Source organism: Paramormyrops kingsleyae, chromosome 1, assembly GCF_048594095.1.
Source record: "Paramormyrops kingsleyae isolate MSU_618 chromosome 1, PKINGS_0.4, whole genome shotgun sequence".
NCBI lineage: Eukaryota > Metazoa > Chordata > Actinopteri > Osteoglossiformes > Mormyridae > Paramormyrops > Paramormyrops kingsleyae.
Window position 1 is genome coordinate 19492911 of NC_132797.1, and position 12279 is coordinate 19505189.

At 45.2% G+C, this 12279-nt stretch overlaps 1 protein-coding gene across 3 annotated transcripts in view; it reads right to left on the minus strand.

Moving 5' to 3' along the window:
- Positions 1–12279, minus strand: part of LOC111841574 (anion exchange protein 2-like) — a 52072-nt gene that overhangs the window by 3582 nt on the left and 36211 nt on the right. For 2 of the 3 annotated variants that reach the window (XM_023807412.2, XM_023807413.2), the window contains 17 exons: positions 12090–12226; positions 11334–11420; positions 9862–10042; positions 9388–9523; positions 9036–9225; positions 7952–8057; positions 7509–7693; positions 6495–6711; positions 5635–5838; positions 4479–4627; positions 3942–4136; positions 3006–3254; positions 2715–2804; positions 2385–2551; positions 1932–2185; positions 554–723; positions 279–452 (listed from right to left, as the gene is read on the minus strand). In XM_023807412.2, the coding sequence (XP_023663180.2) occupies positions 279–452; positions 554–723; positions 1932–2185; positions 2385–2551; positions 2715–2804; positions 3006–3254; positions 3942–4136; positions 4479–4627; positions 5635–5838; positions 6495–6711; positions 7509–7693; positions 7952–8057; positions 9036–9225; positions 9388–9523; positions 9862–10042; positions 11334–11420; positions 12090–12226 (2891 nt within the window). The remainder of the gene's footprint in view (positions 1–278; positions 453–553; positions 724–1931; positions 2186–2384; positions 2552–2714; positions 2805–3005; positions 3255–3941; positions 4137–4478; positions 4628–5634; positions 5839–6494; positions 6712–7508; positions 7694–7951; positions 8058–9035; positions 9226–9387; positions 9524–9861; positions 10043–11333; positions 11421–12089; positions 12227–12279) is intronic. The other variant, XM_023807414.2, reaches the window with a different exon arrangement.

Here is a 12279-nt window from a genome sequence, read left to right on the forward strand (position 1 = left end):
ATATCTTAATTCTGCTACTGATAATGCTGCAACTGGTCCAGTGTAACTGATCTCCTGTCCTGTGTACTGCACTGTCCTGTCTTTTTACACTATATGCTGTATTTGAACCCTATTTAACCCGTCTTGTTGCACTACATATTGTATGTTTGCACCGTGGTCCTAAAGACACACAATTGTCTCTCACCTTGTACTCTGTACTTGGAAGAGATTACAAAGAAAACTTGACGTCATTGTGAATGTGTACTCAAACTGGCTGCAACCAGTTGCGGGTGACTTACACATTGCATCTCTCGGGGGCTGAAGATCCTTGGCAGCAAAAACATCTTGACAGGGACAGTAAGGATCAGGACGAAAGGGAAGGCCAGCGAAGCCGCAGTGGACATGACAGCCCACAGGCTAATGAGGCACACCAACTGGATACCAGTGTAGAGGTGCATCCGCAGCGTGCGCACCTGCAAGCACACACAGAGCTCATCACCTCACTGGCTGTGACTGGCTGCTTCCGAGAGCAGTCTTTGCCCTCCTTTCCTACCGCTTTTTCCTATTGGCTGACCTTGCGGATGTAGGTGTGGTCGGGGTGGTACTTGGGAGGCATGAGCAGCAGCTGAAAGCGCTCTGCAAGCTGGATGCCATTCAGTGACATCACCCCCATGTAGAGGAAGATCCCGAAGAGCACCGCGATGGGAATCTGCCGTAGGAGGTCCCCGATCACTATGGACAGGCCTAAAAGATACAGAGCCAACAGGGATATGATCAATACTGTTTGCCTCGCCTAAAATATGGCAAGAGGAATGATCTGGGAAGATCTCTCTCATTCACTTTCATATAGATCTTTACCAGCTTATGCAGTATGGTTATTGTTTTGTTGGCACACATTACCAATCAAAAATTTGGATACGCCCAGCTGCTACAAATGAGACTGACAGTGTCACATCACATGACCTGACCACCTGAACTAAAGAGAAGAAATGGTTTGGGAGGAGTTTGACCAGAGTGTGAAGGAAAAGGGGCCAATGAGAGCTCAGCATACATATGAGAGACCTCCTTCAGGACAGCTGGAGAAGCATCCCAGGAGGTCATATCATGAAACTGGCCTAGAGGAGAAAGCATGGTCAGCCAATCCTTGGAGCAACTGGGATTAAGGGCCACCACTGGGCCATTGAGCAAGGCATTACTTTGCCAATCATGGGATTTGAACCAGCAACCTTCGGAGTCCCAACCTACAGAGCTGCCCCCCCAACAAATACATTTTTGTGTTTAAATACTAATTTTGCTCAGTGTATAATTTCATAAGTTAGGCCTATTTTATAGTTTCAATGTCATTATAATTATTCTAAAATGGAAGATAGTAAGAATAAACCTTTCCATGGGTGGGTGTCCAAGTTTTGCCTGGTACTGTATGTACCATCCATATTCATTTCATCTGTTCTGTAACACTAGTAGGTAACATTACCAGGGAACACATTATCAAATGCACCATTTTCTGTTCTCGTTTCATCTCATAATTGCAGTATTCATCTTGACATTACACTGTTGGATGCTTAAAGTTGCCACTTTACTCAAACTAAAAGAAATGATCCATCTAAAACCAGATGCTGCTGAAGGATAATACTGTATCCATTATGCTCAGGTCTTCTACAGTCACCCTTTGCTGCGACTAAGCAGCAAGCAACTTGCTTCAATTTCGGTGCAATTTCTCTCAAAATTTGATCATATGCTGTGTCCGCAAAGTTTGGGGGAAAAAAAAAAAAATATTTTTTTTTGGGTTATCACACCAACAAGATGTGTCTGCATTAGTGGACTGGTCTCAAAACTGTATGTATTCTCCATCTGGGAAATATGATGAAAGCATGTTGTCTGTTACCAATCAGTTTTATGTGCTTGAGCTTAACTGACGCATATAATTGGAGATTGTCACTGGGAAGACCCACCTACGAGTAAGGCTACCAGCAGCCCGGTCACCCTCTGCTCCTTGACTTCCTGGATGCGGGGCTTGTCTCCCGGGGCGACAGCCTTGCTCATGATGGTCAGGGCGTTGACGTGCGTGACGGAGCGCACTGTGGCAGCTGCCATCCAGGGCAGCCCAAAGAGTGCAGACATGCCGCCAAGTGTCACTATGACCAGCAGGTCCAGGTGGAAACCGGAGCCCTTCACCAGCATGCGCTCCTTTTTACTGACTATCAGCCTGAGGAAAATGGCAGTGGGAGACTTAGCTCAACTGTATTTTTACACTGTATATCTCATGTTACAGCATCAGTAACATCAGTCAAATTTCAACAGGCATTATAAGGTAAGAAAGTACACAGGGAGGTCCAATGAAGTTTTTGTGGGGTAAAACAGACGTGGAACTTTCATTGATGCATTGGGGACGTCATGCAACTCACGAGGTTATCTGTGTCTCCATGAAGATGAGGATGAAGACAAGCAGGGCTGGGAGGATGCTGGCTGCCATCATCCAGATAGGAAACGGCTTATCAGAGCCCAGTGGGCTGATGAACCAGCCACGCTTATCGGGGCGTGTAACAGAGAAGCCACTGGGTACACTCAGTTTCTGTGTGGGATCACAGGCAGGACAGTCGCTTATACTCCAGGCCCTCATAAAACCACGTGCTCAAATCCTCCAGTACAAAAAGCAAGAATATTTAGCTAGATGGCCCTTGAGACAAGCTGGGCTCACTACGGTGGGCCACTTGTGGGCAATGTGGGGCTCTCACCTGGGTGTAGGTGTCTTTAATGCTGTAATCTACCAACACCATTACGAGGATGGCAATGGGGACGCCAAAATCGCCAATAATCCTGCGGATCTAAGGACCAAAAGAACAGTGAGCATACTCCTTGGGCATGTCACCTGGTCAATGTTCACTTTACTTACAGTACTATTGCATGGCACAGCATAAGCATCAGCTACACTGAAGTAAAACCAGAATTAGTAAGTTCATAAAGCGCCCTCTAAACCAGCAACTTCAAACGCTCCTGCAACCCCTGAGAGCCCTGAGCCTACTCACGTTTCCAGGAAATAAGGCGCTGTTCTTGAACTTGCGTAGGTAGAAGGCAATGAAGTAGGTTCCGGACATGAGGACCAGGGAGAGCAGGGCAGTGTTGGGCTCTCCCGTCACTATGATTGGGTCCCGGCTCCCGGTGTCATTCAGCAGATGCACGGCGGCGGGGTTCTCCACAAAGACGTGCCGGTCTGTGGCATTCAGCTCTGTGCCGTTATCCACAGAGCATCGCCGCAATGGGTGCTCCTGGAAGATCTGAGCAGACACACGTGGAGCCCATCGGTCCGCTGTTTCCGTGTTGTGTGACAGCTAGCCTGATAAACCTCATCCCATCCTGGTCACTGCTTATTCAAACTCTCATCATCAGGCGAATGCTACAGGTTCATCTGTGCCCACAGATCAAGGCTAAAGATCAGCTTCTTACCCACAGCTGTTGCCAGACTGTCCCGTCTTCAGCTGTATCCCCCTCATGCCCCACACCATACCCCACCTTGTCTATTTAAATGGTATACCTCCCCCACACAAATGTGCAGTAGAATCTATGGATCTGGTTATAATTCATTTTGCTATTTGGACCTCTTTTGTATTTTGCATTGTACATGCTTTTAGTCTCATACTTCTTGTATATTGTGCTCTGTCTACATTTGTTCTTGTCTATGCATGTTATATGCTGTACTGCTGGCTACAGTGCTGCTAAATGACATCTTATTACGTCTTAACAGGCAGTAATGTTTGCGACGCAAAACACTTATTGACTCAAGACCAGATCGAGAGGTGACAACACAGCCCATCAAGCAGCTGTTAAAATGTAAAATTGACAGAACATTTCAGTGGTTTTACTCAGTCAATGGAATACAACTCCTCTGGCATAAGCACTTGGGTCAGGTATACATTTCACAGCATAGATTTTCACAGCACCGGAAAGATTTGGATGCCTCTTACATTGGCCAGCTTTGAGAAGGTCTCATAGATGAAGATCAGGGAGATGAGGATGGAGAAGATCTCCTGCGTGAAGCGTGACACAAAGCGCACCAGGAAGCTGCCCTCGAAAGCCACAGTCAGGACCGCGATCAAGATGAGCCAGAATCCGATCCAAACCCGCCCTGTCAGGTACTCCATGCCATTCCCCTCACAAAACTGGAGCAGCAAAGAAACAGAAAACATAAATCAATAGAAATAGAAGATTCCGGTACAATACTCTTTGCACAACATTCTGTTGGTGTACAGTGTACTTGTTTTCAATTTGTGTGCTGTCCTTCGTCTTTGTTTCGCACTATACATTTGTATCTATGCACTTTATGGATTTCATTGCTGAATGCAGAAGAATTTCCCCCAGGGATAATTTAACATCTAGATATCTGCTGAGCTAGGATTGCATGGCAGACTCACAAATTCACATGCTGCAGATAGTGTTTGAACACCTCCCCGGTTATGCACCTGGAACACTGTGGTCGGCTGCTAATGGGCAAATTGACTCACCGAATAGAATGCCTCCTCAAACACTAAGATGGGACCAGAGAAGCCTACGATGAGGAGGGGCTGAGCACCCAGCAAGCAAAACAGCACACCCTGAACGCACGTGGCTACGATCAGCTCAGACACACCGATAAGACCACCAGTCTTCTCACCTAGAAAAAGAGGAGGGGCCACACTGAAACTCCAGTCAGAAAAGTACAGTGCCAAGACATATAATGGGGCAGGACCAAAGGGACACTGGCCCCAGATGAAAGATGAGCAGCCCTTGAACTGCCCCCTCTCCATCATTCGCCGATCCAAAACATCTCTTTGGCCAATAACATTAGTTCCCTGTTTGAATTATGGCCCTTTTTATGTCCCCCACTTGAAGAAGAAAAATGTTGCCCATGTACAATCCATATCACATCATTATTCCAAAAGACATAGGAGAAATCCATTCTCCAGCGGCTTCTCCAAAATTGCAGAGGCACAAGTGTAGGACACGAGGCAGGGGAACCCCCTAGACAATCGCAGGATGCGCATCAACAGTCTCACTACGGGTAATTTAGGCACACCACATGTTCTTGAACTGTGAGGGGAAAAAAAATTAATCTGATTACACAGTGGGTACCCATGCAACGCGGGGAGATGACGCAAACTCCCCTCACTCAGAGCAGGGCAGAATTCAAACCCCCAGGCCTGGAAGAGGGAGGCTGCACTGCTGTTTGCTGACCCCCCCCCCCCCCCCCATTCAAAATTATGTTTCTATAAATACAGTGAACTATGGGTGGCACTGTGCTGCAGTGGTTAATACTGGCCTATTCCCACCTCTGGGATCATGGTTCAAATTTCCACCGTGGCTCTCCGTGTGTTGAGTTTGCATGTTTCCCCTGTGTTTTTATGGTGTTTCCTGTAATGTAATACATTTTCCTCCCACAGTCAAAAAAACATGCTGAGGTTAACTGGTTTTGCCAAATTCCCCATAGGTCTGAATGGTGTATGTGTCCTGTGATGGGTCAGCACCCCATGCTGGATTATTCCATGCCTTGCACCCATAGCTTCCAGGATAGGCTCCGGATCCCTGCAACCCTGAAGCATGTAAATGGATATATAGTGAACTAGAGTGGACTGAAAGTCCCAGAAAGGTTCCAGGTGGGTTTGATTGTATGTTCTTACTCACTCAGCAGTCCTCCAAATGTAATGGCTGGAGACAGGGCAGCGAAATAGATGAAGATGACAGCGGCCATGCACTGGGGATTTAGGGCGTCCCTAAAGTCGCTGATATATCTGGGGTAGCGCTGCTTGGCATCCCGAATCAAGCCGCCAAACGGCTTCCCGGTTCTCCGTAAAGGGTCATCACAGGGCTTCAAGGAAGTAACGAAAGCTGTGGGGGAGATGAGCTTATTTAATGCAATTAGCTGCGGAAGTATGTCACACAGGTCAGCAGGAAGGTGCAAACAGGATGGACTTGAGTGGAAAAAGGAGCAAACTGAATAAGAAGAAAATTCACATCCTTGATGCCCTTGGCAGTCCCCTTGTGTTTGAAACCAGCTGCACGGTTTCCTGGATTGATCTTAAACTCATCATTTACAAGGAGTTAAAATGCAACTTGAAAAGCACCTGTGCTATATTTACATCTTTAATGAATCACTAGGTCCACCCCCACTTCAGACTTATTTTATGGTGATGCCACTTCACTTGTTTTTCATAAACTTTAAGTAGTGTAGATTCAACATCATTGCGCATCTTATGAGAATTAAAATGATGCTCCAATGGCATTACCGTCTAAATGAAGTTATGTAGACAGTATCTCAAATTTCACAGCAGAAAGGGTAGTCATTCTGGAAACAGGTGGCAGAGAATAAAAATCTGTCCTATTCCGAGAGTTTTCTCCTCCTATTTGTTTGGATACACCACAATAGGCAAACAGTTATAGAGCTATACAGTTATTTGCTACAAGGCAAGTTACAGAAATGCCACAGCAGACCCTTCAGAATTTGAATGAATAGGGATCAATTTGAATGTCCCGTTTCTCCACACCTTTGTCCTCGATGGCCGTGGGCTCCTTGGCCAGCAGTTTGACCTCCTGTTCCTCACGCTTCCTCAGCATCTCCCTTTGGAAGCGCGCCACGGAGCGTAGCAGCTCCTCCCCGTCCACCTCGGATGGTGGCAGCACGATGCTGCAGTCTAGGAAGGCGTTGATGGCGGTGAGCAGATCCTGCCGGTCATCAGCAAGGTAGGCCGCCTCATGGAAGTGCTGAGTGAAGGGTGTGGAACGATGAGTGCTTTCACATGAGTAACAGATCTCTTTACACCAATCTTCTCACTGTCAACTAAATCCATCAAGGGACTAAGTCATCATCAAATGCCATTTTTTATTTATTTATTTTTTATTTTTTAAACTTGACTGCATGGATGTAGGCACCCAGTGTCTTTAAACAATTTTAATATACAAGATTTGCAGCGACTTTACCTTGAATACAAGGCATACTAACCTATTTGTAAAAAATATACAGAAAAAAAAATACAGGAATTACGACAAGAAAACACAGGATGCACTAGGAACTAAGTTTATTATTCAGCACAAGTACAGCATAAGGCTTATGTCCTTCGAACTAGATGCAACTAGGTAATCAGATCAATGTATGTTCATGCAATTTCAGGGGCATTGCTGGGCTTCTCATTCAGATTCCAAGAATACAATAAACGTTTATGGATTGCCATCACAGATGCTTCTTGATCTACATGGCTTCTGCTGTGATGTAATTGTAAACTGCTAGGGTCAGCAGTGGTTCGGTGGGTAAGGACTTGTGATTGGACAGTTGCCAGTTTGCATCCCAAAGCACCAGTTGGGCCTTTGACCCACAATTGCTCCGGCGATGGCTGAACCATGCCGTGACCTCCCCCCCCCCCCCTCCCCTAAGCTTGTTCTCACTGGCATACATGTCTGTCTCGCTCTCTTGTGGAGAACAAGATAGGGTAGTGAAAAGATTATTCATCCCCACGGGGAAATTAAGCATCGCTATTATATGAATGTAGTTGTACTCTGCTTACCTTGTCGGACATAAGTGTAGAGATGGAGCGGCCGATCTGATGGTAGTCCATGTTGGTGCTAGGTGGTCCCAGAAGAACAAAGAGGAATCTGACTGGCACTGGAACTTCCAAGACGGATTCCAATTCCACTGCTTCTTGCAGTCGAACAAAAGCCATAGTAGGTTGTTCCAGGAAGTCAACACTGCCTTTGGGGAGCAACAACAGTCAAACAAACACAATTCACATTCATAAAACATCCAATTATTTCTTTTAGCGTTTGTATAATCTAACCTCTAGCATGTGTTAATTAACTGTGGATACAAAAAAACTATATGATGAAAGGCCAAAACCAAGAGAATCTAATGCACTGACATGTAGCTATTGGCCTTCAGTTTAAGGGTGATGTGTTGTGCTGCACTAAAATGTTCTTACTGACACATTCTTCCTGGAGCAACGACACTCACCCACAAGGACCACAGTGGCTTCAGCATTTTCAGGTATCTTCTCTAGTAGCTTTAACTCGTGTTTGGACTTGGACTTATGCATACCCATCATTTGGCTAGTGTCCTTCTGCAAGCATAAGAGCCACATCTCAAATCAGGGTAGACCTGCCTACAGTCTGCCACAGAAAGTCAAATCCACCAAACAAACAAATAGTCTTCAACAATGATGGCTCCTTCGAGGTCAGCATTCTCCATGATGTGGATCTATGCGGAAGCCAGTCTAGGCAGGTGTGTCAGACTCAACACCACCTATAAACAAGAAACTCTGTAGAAAAAGTGTGACTGTTCTAATATGTATTTAACATTTTAGATCATTATGCATCTTCAGCCAACTCCTCCTCCCTGATATGCAGTGTAGCAATTTCTAACCTGGCGCAACTGTATTCACCCTTGTTAATGTTGTAAATGTGAGTACTTGGATCTTTTCCACATGCAACTCTAGATAGTTGTACGTCTGTGGGATGTTAGTATGCGACTAATACCCTTTTGTTTTTAGATCCATTGACATACAATGTGGAGCAAATGTACACCTAATTTATTGCACTGCCTGTGCACATTTTAATACACTGAATTATTTTTTTGTAAATAAAGCAGTATAAACACAATCTCATCTTTATGACTGGTTAAGCTTTGAATAATAATTTTTAAAAAAAATCATACAAGTATATGAGAGAGAGACTCATATCTTTGTGGGGACTGTCCATTCATTTCTATGGGCAAAACCCTAATCTCAATCATGACACCCTTAACTCATACCCTAACCACAAGTAACCAACCAAAATACAAGACAAGACTTGTGGCATTTTTACTTGTTTGACTGCATTCACAGATTTTTATAAAATTGATCCAAATGGGGATTAAAAGATGTCTCCAAAAGTAAGGAGGTTTGTTTTACCACACTCTGGGGTCCTTTTGGTCCCCAAATGTGATTTATGCAAACCCACACAAGAAGTGTCTGATATTAATAAATTAGTTGACACCTTAGCAAACACTAGAAAATGTTATGGCTTGACCTGTTTCCGAAAGTGTGTGACCAGACTGGTACCTCATGCTTGTCAATGTCAATGTGTGTGTCGCTCTCGGAACTGGCTCTGCTGCGCCCCATGAGCGGGTCTGTGACAGACGACTCCGGCTGGCCGCTGTGGTTACTGCTGTGGTGAACCATGAGAGACCCTAGACTAGCAGTCGAGATGTTCCGGGGGAAGGTGATGTGCTCCTTCTCGTCGCTGGGGTGACTGGTGGAGGAAGATGAAGAGAATTAAGGAGAAAATGACAGACATGCTACAACTGAAAAGCAACATTAGAAATATTAGGTCAGTACAGAAAACATTTCTTTCTAAAATGTCCATTCTACAATTGGATGATATACCTACTTTTATAAGCATGCATTCCCATACCTATGCTTGAGCAGCAAAGCTCTCAATACATTTGCCCGGTCTTCTGCTTTGATCTGATCAGAGATGATCATCTGCTCAACCACCTGGTGAGCAATGCCAGGCAAAGTCTTCTGGTCCAGGTCAAGGAGAACAGCTCCTATACAGTTGAAGAGAAATTCATGTGGTTGGTTCACATGGTCAACAGATGCACCATTTCACTGGCTCAAAGGCACACCACTGGATCATTCTGTTCCCCAGGTCAGCAGTGTAGGCTACTAATATCCACAACATGTCACTTACAGTGATGGTCAGTAAACAGAGGCTAGTCACCATCTTTTCATGCATTCCTAGCCAACATGGTATACTAATAAAAAATTATAAAAAAAAACAAAAAAAAAAATTCATCCTATTCTACTGCCCATTAGTGGTCTTTCCCAAACCATTCTGTAGCTCTGCTCCTATCGCCTCCATTCTATTCCTGCCCTCCTCCCTCACCATGAGAGATGGTCTTGCGGAGCTCCAACAGGCTGCGGAAGCTGAGCGAGGCCACATGGGGCTTCCCCCAGCGGTCCGTCTCCTCCTCCACATCCTCCTCAAACTTGATCCAGCGGGCCGTCTCCCGCCACTGCATCTCTTGGTTTTTGTCCATGATCAGCTCGTTCAGCTCCACAAACACCTAAATCAAGCAGAAGAGTATGACTTGATGGCAGACAGAACTGAGAAATGCTTGACCTTCAGGTGGGCACCCAGAGTACAACCTTGTGCTGACTACACTTGTTTATCTATCTAGCAGCTGATCAGCAGACACATGGCTGTATACAGCATGAACTACAGCTTCATAAAATGGAAATCAAATACGACAGGGCTGCCTTGCCCAAAGCTACAAGAAGCCAATGGCAGCACTGGTTATGTGGGCATATTGTAGAGGAGCTAAAAAACTATTAAAACAATTAAAACATTAGCAGTTGAAATACTATTAAAACCCAGTATGATGCCCACAACATAAATTTAACAATTAAGCACTGGGTATGGTTTGCATTTAAAAACATCTATGAAGCGACTAAGTGAAGGAGTCAACTATTATCTGCAGGACTACTGACTAAATTCTCATTAAAAGCCTTTTAGTAATGGAACCAAAAACAAATCTTTGATATTTCAACAAGCTTCAGGGCAGTTCAGCAAGTCTGCAAAGAGCTGTGGTAATTGCATTAGCCAGCCAATCAGGCTATTCCCACAAACCTTCCAAGTGGTTGCACCTGAATAGGCCTCATTAGTCTAATCAGGAGCAGGTGAACCACCAGTAGTGGCAAATAGGAGACAACAGGCAATCCAAATGGTTTGTTTTTTATGCTTTTTGGAGGAAAAGGACCTTACAAAAATTCTCTTTAGTTTGCTCTTAGTAAAACCATGAAATATTAAACCAAATTACAATGACTTGCTGGACTATTCATTCTGCAAAGCAATTTTAGACAGGCGTCAGAAGTGAACCCAGATCCATGTCCGCATCCTTGCATCCACCTCACAGTTGGAGTTTCCAGAGGACACAGCAGTACCTTCTCATACTCCCATTAACCGAACCGAGCCCATTAACCAAGGAATGGCACAAAGAACAAGCACTTCAGAACATTTGTTAGTTGAACAGTTAAAGTAAACCCAGCACAAAGATTGCAGGCAGTCTATGTCAAAACCTATGCCTAGCTTTGCTCTGCAGGATCTTCACAGCTACTCGTAAACTACTTCTGCTTGTGTCTATCACCTCTCCTGTCTGTGCCCACAACACTTGTGCACCTGCTACTTAGCCGGTGCTAACACTCTTCATGCTTAACAAGAGCACGTCTTCATTTTTTCTTAACACAGACCATTTTGTTAGAGGCACCCCTTCTTCCCATCTATCTCCACCTTACTACACACACACCCGAAAGCACACAGGACTATTCTGGTTAGGCTGCGCTTCCCAACACCCTCACCTCCTTGTGGTTGAGGGCCACACAGCCCACGCAGTCCATTCGGGCCATACCCACCCACATGGAACAGGAGCTGCTGAGAACCTCTGACTGGAGGCACAAGTAGTGGAGATGTGGGGTCGGAGGACGGTTATCTACTGCGGACTCCCACAGGGGAGTCCTACACCTCTACCCCCAAATCCGCTAACACACACACACACACACACACACACACACACACACACCCCCCACTCCCACAGAGATAAATTTGGTGTTTACTTGCCAGCCAGGGACTGGAGCTTGTTAATAAAACATGTCTTCCTGATTGAGACTTAAGAGTTCCCAGTATCTGGTTACCTGTCCTGTTCCCCCCTCCCACCCTCTTGGTGTGTGAAAGGAAAGTCATTCATCTATTTTTAATTGTGTTCCCTCTTTCACTCTATCTGTCGAAAAAGGAGGAAGCAGATCTAAAACAGAGACAAAGTTAGAGGTTTTTTGGGGTATCTTTTTTTTTGTTTTTTTTTTTGGTTCTTTACTGCAGACATGAACATCAAACATCCAACAATACAATTTCAGGAACAGGACAGAGCATGAGGACAGTGGGGGAAAAAGGTTTTTTGGTGTTTCTAAATAAGTGATCTCAGAATTGCACATGGGTTCATATTCTGCATATATATTTTATGTGTCGTTCAGTTGCTCTGCAAACAAAAATTGACAACTGTTGTAGGAATATTCAGCAAAGCTCAAGCACTCTGTGCGCACTCTTGAAGGACTACTCACCTCATGGGGGGTACGGTCTAGTTTTCGACTGCGAGTGCTGGGCTCCTTGTGGTCCTTGCTGACATGGACGATGTGGCCCTTGGTGCTCTTCCTGACCAGATGCCGACGGACTCCTGGGACGTCCTCGAAGCGATGGCCTAGTAACAGCACAGAGTTTATGCCCGATCAGAATCTGACACAACCCTCTAGA